The 9045-nt window shown below is 47.3% G+C and overlaps 1 protein-coding gene and 1 long non-coding RNA gene across 11 annotated transcripts in view; both read right to left on the bottom strand.

Moving 5' to 3' along the window:
- TFDP2 (transcription factor Dp-2) overlaps nt 1-9045 on the bottom strand; it is a 185289-nt gene that overhangs the window by 34648 nt on the left and 141596 nt on the right. For 7 of the 10 annotated variants that reach the window (XM_006162311.3, XM_006162312.3, XM_027765887.1 and 4 more), the window contains 2 exons: nt 1241-1362; nt 398-445 (listed from right to left, as the gene is read on the bottom strand). In XM_006162311.3, the coding sequence (XP_006162373.1) occupies nt 398-445; nt 1241-1362 (170 nt within the window). The remainder of the gene's footprint in view (nt 1-397; nt 446-1240; nt 1363-9045) is intronic. The other 3 variants (XM_027765888.1, XM_027765890.1, XM_027765889.1) reach the window with 1 other exon arrangement.
- LOC114004741 (uncharacterized) overlaps nt 8509-9045 on the bottom strand; it is a 2318-nt gene continuing 1781 nt past the window's right edge. The window contains exon 3 of the long non-coding RNA XR_003546813.1: nt 8509-8682. This is a non-coding gene — a long non-coding RNA (uncharacterized LOC114004741). The remainder of the gene's footprint in view (nt 8683-9045) is intronic.

Here is a 9045-nt window from a genome sequence, read left to right as displayed (position 1 = left end):
GAAAACCTCTCAAAGAAAAAAAAAAAAAAAGGGAGGGTTTACTGGGATCTATTACTGTTTGCAACAATAATATTGTTTTGGATAAAGCTTGTTTAAAAGCTTGTTTAACATAATGTTAACATAATGTGGAGTGCTCACTGTGGTAGAACTTCATCTCCCAAAAGGAGGGAGGGTGACAATGGCTTATTACCAATAGCCAATTGGCTCATAGGATCATTCCCACTCAAGTTTTTTGCGTGAATGGGAACACTCAGTGTGGAATGGAATGTTGGTAAAATGGAATGAAGTTAGTTAGCTCAGGAAAAGCACCTCAGTAACTGAACTAGAGTGGAGTCTGGGAACCAACCCCCCCCACATTGCGGGATCTCCCCAGATACACACTCCCACGTACACTCACCTTTCTGAAAAATCAGAGTCTATGAATTCTCTAGCCCGTTTTCTATCACTAAAAAGAAAAACAAAGATAGCATAAAAACACATACAGAAATGACTGTCTGTGAGCAATTTATCACACCTTGTTCAATTCTACCCAGAAAACATGCAAAGACAAAAACTAACAAATATGAAAGACAGGTACAGAAAATAAAAGCTTAATTTTATCACGGCACCAAGACAGTACAACACAATAATCACAGGCCGAAATAAGCTCCATGAATATTGAGGGAGGGAAATCGCGGATTTACAAGAGGGCAGAAAGGGGAGAGTGTTACTCAATCTGGAACGACTGACGGTAAAAACAGTCTTGTCACCCCTCATACAGAGCAGAATTGGGGCTAAAAATGTCCAAACTGGGTCATCTCCCACACGGGCCAACACTGCCTGTCCAGGCTTGGCTTTCACATCCGAATCTTTTGCAGCTATGCAGAAATCTGAAGTAACTTTTAGAGCGATACAAAAATTTTCCTAAGGATTGACTAAAGACCACGGGTTAGAGCGATTCTGTCATTTCAAGTCACTTGATAATGGAAAAGTATGCGAATGTGCAGAACTCTTCCGCCTCTATGTACACGGGTGCACGTGCTCTACAGTAAAATCCGCAACAAAACACAACGGGGGCTCTGGCGGTGAGTCATTTCTAAGATGCGGCGAAATAAAATAGGTGACGTTAAAGAAAAAAACATTCGTCTTCAGGAACTTGACTAGGACAAAGCAATAACAGAAGACAGGCAAGCAAGAAAAAAGTCAAGCCAGAGCTTCTTTTTTGAAAGCTTTTGAAAGTAGTAGCTGGGAATACTCTTACCCGGGGACCCAGCCCGTGGCCTCTGCGATGTGCGTCTGAGTGACCATTGCTGGGGCAGGGGTGTACGGACTCCCGATCAGAACGCTTCCTGAACTGGTTAGTCTCTGCGGTGTGCTTATAATCTGGGAAGTTAGGAACAAAGAACATAATACTCTTAATAATTACGGAAAACCTACAGGTAGAAAGAAATGCTGTTAACTACTACCTTGGAAACCTCGCTCCCTAAAAGCACGTCACGCCAGTCACCTGGCAGGCGAGCAATACTGATTTCCTTACGTCCAAGGATCTTCAAGGACATATGTCCCGAGTACTGACACGAGGTCGTGATGCAGGTTTCAGCCAGCGAACAGCAATTTGATCAAGAATTAAGTTAGCAACTGATCATGTTTTTCCTTAAAGAAGTCTTTATTTAATTTTACTTATTCATCCATTTATTTTCATTTGACCAGAGAGAGACAGAGAGGTAGAGAGAGAGAGAGAGAGAGAAAGAGAAAGCAAGCCACCAGGTCTGGGACCCAAACCGCAGTCGGCCATGTGGGAGCCCAGCGCCCCTAACCACCACACCACCTGCCAGACCCACAACTGATAATGTTTCTAAAATCAGAAAAATAAAAAGCTTTTCTTGGAATTAAGGAAACGAACTGCAGCAGGGCTTGACTTACTAGCACTAGGGGAACAGCAAATCAGATCTCCACATCTGTTACATATGCAGACATTGTGGAATCTGGATTATGATTAGATGCAATTTTATCTTGCCTTTTTTTGGGGGGAGGGTGGGATGGAAGGAGCAAAAGCATTTCTTCATGTATTAAACATACTTTTGAGATCGGCCTCATAGACTAGAGATCCCGCATAGCCAACAATGGTTCAAATCCCAGCTCTGGCAGCTTGAAAACCATGTTGGGTGCCTCTGCGTGCACGCCCCGAATCTCGAAAGGATGGAGAAATGGGGAAGAGGGATGTGGATGGCCATGCCCCACTGGAGGGTGCTTGCTCCCCCTCTCTCTGCCTCTCTCTGGTTAAATGCATGCACCCTCTGGAAATTAAAAAACTTTAAAGTTCTTTAAAGACTAAAACATTATACCATGTGGATTTATTATTCCTTATTATTAAGTACATATTTTCAGTATAATAAAAAATGCGATAAAACATTTCTGTACAATGATTTTGGCCTTACTTTCTATTTTCTTGTTTTCTTTCTCTTTTTAAAAATGTGTCAAGAGGGGGGACCAGCAGTTAGCATAATGGCTATGTCGTTGGACTCCCATGTAGCCAACCGCAGTTCAAGTCCCGGACCCAGTGGCTTAAACTCATGCCGGGCACATGTGCGTGAGTGCCCAAGATCCCGAGAGGAGAATGGAGAAGGGATTACAGTGTGGCCATCCCCTGAGAGGGGTGATTTCTCGCTTTCTGTCTCTCTGGTGAGCACACATGCCCTATAGCAAAAACCTCTCCCAAAAGAAAAGAAAAAATCAATAGAAAACACAGAAATGGGCAGAATTCTCACCATCACTCTATCACACATTCAGTATTCTCTTCCAGGCTGGGTCCCTAAAGCTTAAGGAAAACTGCACATGTGTCTAACTCTGCTCCGAGAACGAGAGTCCCCAGAGCTGCTCCAACCACTCCAACCTGCCCTCGAGACAGACGGCACTGCTCGTAAAGTACCACTGCCAAGAAGGTGTTTTCCGTGTCTGTTTTTAGCAGCCCACACGCTCGATTCTACCTGATTTAAAGGGCTTTGTAGGAAAAACAAGGGAGAGGCACAGGACATATGGCCATGCCGCAATCCCTTCTCCGTTCTTCTCTCAGGACTTTGGACACGCACGTACACGTGCCTGGTGTGGATCTGAAGCTGCTGGGTCCGGAACCTGAACTGCAGTCAACCATGTGGGGTCCCAGCGACCTAACTATTATGCCATCTGCTGGTCCCTATTTATATATTGATTTGTTGTAATTTTCAAGCAGCCCGACTTGGGACTCAAATTACAGTCAACCATGTGAGAATGCAGAGCCTTAACCACCATGCCACCTGCTGGCCCTGTTTCTTTTTATTTTTTAATGCCAGAGAGCATGTGCACTTGCAAGAAAGAGGGAGCGAGCGAGCACCCTGTCCCCCAATGGGGCCTGGACATACAGCTATCCCCTCTTCCTCCTTTTCTCCTTCCCACCAGGACCCTGGGCACACGTGCCCAAAGTGCTTCTCAAGCCTCCAGAGCCAGGATTCAAACTATAGTCAGTCATATTGGCTCCGGCTCCCTCCACAGAGCTTAATCGCTGTCCCATGGGGCCAGTTCAAAGCTGGTTATGACTGAGCACAACTCTAAAGATGAACTGCTGCGTTCTAGAGTACTCGCTCCTACAGTGGCAGAGTGATTGATGGCACTCTGTCCCTTTAACACAGGGCTGGTACACTGTGCGTGCGTGTGTGTGTGTGTGTGTGTGTGTGTATAAAATGAACTATTTAATTTATTATCATTATATTTAATTTAACCAGAGAGAGATGGGGGGGGGTGAAAAACGAGAAAGCAAGCTGCCAGGTCCAGGACTCAAACTGTGGTCGGCCATGTGGGAGTCCAGCACTTCAACCCCCACGTTACCTGCCAGCCCCAATAGATGTTTAGTTAACGCGTCTTCCTGGGCTGGCCCCATAGAAGTGGTTAAGGCAGTTGGATCCCACATGGCCGACTGCTGTTCAAACGTTGGCCCTGGTAGCTTGGAAACCATGCCGAGCACATGTGTTCACATGTTCAAAACCCATCAGGATAGGGAAATGGAGAAGGAACTGCGGTGTGCACCCCTCCCGCCTTGGGCAGATAAACACATGCTCTGGCAACAGAAAAAAAAAAAAAAAAAAAAAAAGTCTTCCCAAATGAAGAAGGATGGGAGGAATGATAGAATTAAGCTGGAAAGACAGGTTCAAAGCACAGGTACGATACAGTAAGTTCCCCGATCAGGATAATGACAGTGAGCCTTAAGAAATAAAATGAAAGACAAGTCAGTAAGATTTGATCAGTCACTGAACAGAAGGAAACGACTGGGTCTCGGGAAGGCATTTGTGCATAGAAACGTAGGAACACACGTCATGACTTCCCCAACGACCTAAGAGTTTCTATGCGTCATGAGCCAGACGTGCGTTGTAATCCTGAACCTCACTGTAGAAATCCCAAATTAAAATGAGAAGTAAAAACACACCTCTAGTACTGTTGGTTTTAAAAAGTGAGTTTGAAATTTCCTATTCCTTTCCCCCACAAGAAAAATCCAGACAGCCTTACTTTTAGCATAATCACGTGGTTTCTCTGACAAAAGATTAGCTTGCCTGCAAAAATCAGATAACCACTAATTGTCCTTCTCAAGGTTCTCTGCCTTCAGTCAACATGTTCTAGATACTACTGCCATCTACCGTTAGAAAAGCCGAAGAGCACGTGTACTCTGAAGGGAAGAGGATGCCGTGATTATAAATATTAAAGGGCCGCACTACGACACAATGCTGCCTTTCCACAGAGCATGCAACTTTTTTTAAAGAGAGATTTATACTATAGGGTGTATGCGCTCGCCAGAGACAGAGACAGACAGAGAGACAGAAAGCGAGAAATCATCCCCCTGAGGGGGCTGACCATGCCACAATCCCTTCTCCTCCAGTCTCCTCTTGAGATTTTGGGCACTCATGTACATGCGTCGGGCATGAGTTTTAAGCCACTGGGTCTGAGACTTGAACCGCAGTCGACTACGGGAGAGTCCAGCGACATAGCCATTACGCCAACTGCTGACTCCAGAGCACGTAATTTTTAACCTTCTGAAATAAGATAGCCATTAGATCATTTTATCTTATAAGATATATATGATAATCTATAAGATAACCTATATAACCTATAAGAAAAGGGTAAGTATTCCAAACTAATACAGTTATTACTGCTAAACTAGTTTATTGTTTATAAACTAGTTACAGAAACCACAGGAAACAAAAACTTTTCATGGGGCCTTCTGAAATTATCTACCATTAAGACTTGGCTTCCAGGGGACTAGCAGGTGGTGTGGTTAAGGCACTGGACATTCCCACATGGCTGACCATGCTTCGAGCCCCAGACCAGGTGGCTTGCTTTCTGACTCTCTCTCTCTCTCTCTCTGTTTCTGTTTAAATTAAAAAATAAATGAATGAATAGATAAAATTAAATAATTCTTCAAAAAAAAAAAAAAAGATTTGGCTTCCAAGAAACACATGAAGTTTGGGACCAGCAGTTAGCATAATGGCTATGTCGCTGGACTCCCATGTAGTCAATCGCAGTTCAAGTCCTGGACCTGGTGGCTTAAACTCATCCCAGGTGCACGTGCGTGTGTGCCCAAGATCCAGAGAGGAGAATGGAGAAGGGATTGCAGTGTGGCCATCACCCCCGGGGGGTGATTTCTCACTTTCTGTCTCTCTGTTTCTCTCTGTCTTTCTGGTGAGCGCACATGTCCTATAGGAAAAAACAAACAAACAAACAAACAAACAAAAAACCCTCTCCAATAAAAAAAAAGGAAAAAAAAAAAACACACATGAAGTTCAAAGAGAAAGGAGAGAAGAGAGACTGTCAAAAGGAGATGTCGGACCACACTGTAGTCCCTCTTGCTCCAGGCCTCCTTTGGTGGCCTGGTGGTTAAGGTGGCTGGATCCCGCATGGCTGATTGCATGGCTCAAGTCTCAGACCTAGTGACTTGGGAGTGGGAAAACAGTGACTTGAATGGGAAAGCACGCATGTGTGTGCACAAGGGCGCCCAGAATCTTGAAACGCGGACAGAGGAGAGAGGACTGCAGTGTGGCCACCTCCTCTGGAGGGGGTGATTTCTCACTTACTCCCATCCCCACCCACACTGAGTGTAAGCCCCAAAAGCAAAAACCAAACCAAAACAACAACCAAAAAACACAGATGAGTGAGATTTTATTTGAGAATTCTGTACCTAAACAAAATTATTTTTAAAAATTATGCAGAAGGGATAAGGGTGAGAGGTCAATGCTGAGAACAGAAGAAAAGAACTCCTCCTCCGGCCGGGTGTCCTGAGCTCATTCGAGTTTCTGCAGCCAAGCACCTTAGACTGGGCACTTCGCAGCAGGAGTTTGCTGTTCGCTGCTCTAGAGCTGGGAAGTCCAAGGTCGAGCTTCGGGCAGAGTCGGTGTCTGGTAAGGACTTGGTCTCTGCTTCCGAGACAAGATGGTTCCTTCCTGCTGCCGAAGGCGGAAGGTGGAAGGCGGGGCAGCTGGGAGTTCCCTTCAATCTCTCTTTATAAGGGTACTAAGGGCATGAGGGCAAAGTCCTAGGGACTTGGTCACATCCCAAGAGGCTGTCCCTCTTACTACCTCCCCAGCGGACTCGCCATGAATTCTGGAGAGACATTTTGAGATGCATTCTGCCTCAAAACCACCCCGCGTGCCTCACATGCGAAGTACATTCACTCATTCCATTCCAATAACCCCGTAAGTCTTAGCTCCTTCCACACCAACTCAAAGGTCTAGAGCCCACAGTCTCAAGTAACCAGACATGAATGAGACTCAAAGGAGAGATTCTTGCTGAGGCAAATCCCCCCCAGCTGTGAGCCTGGGAAATCAAATGAGTTACACGCTTCCTAAGTGCGACCGGACACGCACAGGATGGACATTCCCAGGACGGGGAAGAAGCAAGAAGAAAGGGATAATAACAAGAGGTCCCAACCAAGTCCAAAACTCAACAGGACAAACATGAAGTCTTTTTTTTTTTTTTTTTTTTAAAGACAGAGAGAGACAGAGAGACAGAAAGCAAGAAATCACCCCCCAGAGGGGATGGTCACGCCGCAATCCCTTCTCCTCCATTTTCCTCTCAGGATCTTGGGCACGCATGCACACGCACCCTGCGTGAGTTTAAGCCACCAGGTCTGGGACTTGAACTGTGGTCGACTACATGGGAGTTCAGCGACATAGCCATTACACCATCTGCTGCTCCCCAAACATTAAATCTAAGACTCGAGGATAAGCTGCTTTGGCTCCTCACCCCACCTTCTGGGCACACTGGGACAGAGCCCGGACCCCGAGGCTCTAGGAGGCCTGCTGCTGTGGTTTTGCGGGTGTAGGTCCCCCTGCAGGACTCACGGGTTCAAGTCTTATATGACCATGGCACTCCCAGGCCAGAGTTGCTTGCCAATGGCTCTACTGGGCTGGGATGGGGGCTGCCCCATGTCCAGGGTTTCACAGGCGCTGCGCTAGCGGGGACCACCTGCGGCGGCGGTGTCCCAGCGGCAGTTCACTGCTTGGGCCCTGGGGATGTCCAGGGCATCCTTTGAAATCTAGGTGGAAGCCACAGCTAGTGCACTCCGCACCATGTTGGAGATGGCGCCACACTGATACTAACAATTTACCGCCCGTCCCCGCTGGAGGGCACCCCAGGTCCTGCTCTGCAGGGGGCCCACTAGGCCTACCTGAATGGCCGAGAAGCGCCCTGTGGGATTCAGGAGCAGACTGAAGGCCCTGTCTGGCAGCAGCCGCCCGGGTGCCCCTCTTTTGAATAGTTGTCTCCCGGGCCTTGGCGCTGGGACCCGAGCTGGGAGGGGCAGCGCTAGTGACCCGGAAATGCCTTCCACTTCGTTCTCCCACCGACTCCATGAACAGCGCCAGTTCCCACCTGCCCAGACTCATCTTACCAAAAGTGGCTCGGCCGCGCCCCTGCTGTTCTCCCTGAACTCCCTTTTCATTCTTTACAGAATGACTAAGTTGAGAATTTTCCAAATCTTTTAAGTTCTGTTCCCCTTTGGATGATAAATTCCAGCGTTCATTTTTCTCTCTCTTCTTACATTTTAGTACAAGTAGCTAAGACAAGTGATGCTACACTCTCAGCCCGGCGTAGAGGACATGTTCGATGTCATTGCTCAGAAAAGCTTTCCTTCGCACAACACCACAGCGACGAGTCAGCTTCTTCCCTCTGTGTGACAAGAGGCTCTCCCTCTGGCTCCCAGCAGAGCTCTCGTGGACGTCCGAGGGGCCATCGGGATGGCTCCTACCGTTCAGGTTTCTACCAGCACGCCGACCGTCACCACCCGGGCAATGTCTGAGCACTGACTCTCTACAGGCCCCCGCCAGAACTGCCCCTTCGGGTCTCTTCACGGCAACACAGGCTTTTCCGAGCCAGCTCCTCCAAACCTTTCGGCCTCTACCCATTACTCAGTTCCAAAGTCACCTATACATTTCAGGTTGTTAGAGCAAAGCCCACTCCTCGGCCCCAATTTCTGTCTTAGTTTGCTGTAACAAAATACTTTAGAGGAGGTAATTAGAAATAATAGAAATTTATTTCTCGCAGTGTGGAGGCTGGGGAGTCCAAGATTGTGCCCCAGCAAATTCGGTTTCTGACGAAGGCTTGCTCTCTGCCTTAGGGATGGTGGATACCTTCTTGCTGTGTCCTGACACAGTGCCAGGGGCCCGGCCAGAAGCTTCCTTCAACCTGTTATAAGGGGACAACCCCAGTTCATAAATTGGGAGCCCTCATGACATAATTCCCCAAAGTCTTCACTTTTCAATACCATTGTAACGGGATCAGGCTTCAATATGAATTTTGGTTCTACGATTTGAAAACCAAAAACAGAAAGCTAGTTCCTACCGAAAAACTCAGAACTGAATAAAAGCACCTCAGAAATAGGAGACAAATTGGGACCAGCAGTTAGCGTAATGGCTATGTCGCTGGACTCCCACGGAGTCGACCGCGGTTTGAGTCCCGGACCCGGTGGCTTAAACTCACGCCGGGCGCGTGTGCGTGCGTGCCCAAGATCCCGAGAGGAGAATGGAGGCGAAGGGGTTGTGGGCGGGC

Source organism: Tupaia chinensis, unplaced genomic scaffold (genome assembly GCF_000334495.1).
Source record: "Tupaia chinensis unplaced genomic scaffold, TupChi_1.0 Scaffold139833_1, whole genome shotgun sequence".
Lineage (NCBI taxonomy): Eukaryota > Metazoa > Chordata > Mammalia > Scandentia > Tupaiidae > Tupaia > Tupaia belangeri.
This window is presented reverse-complemented; position numbering and strand designations above follow the sequence as displayed.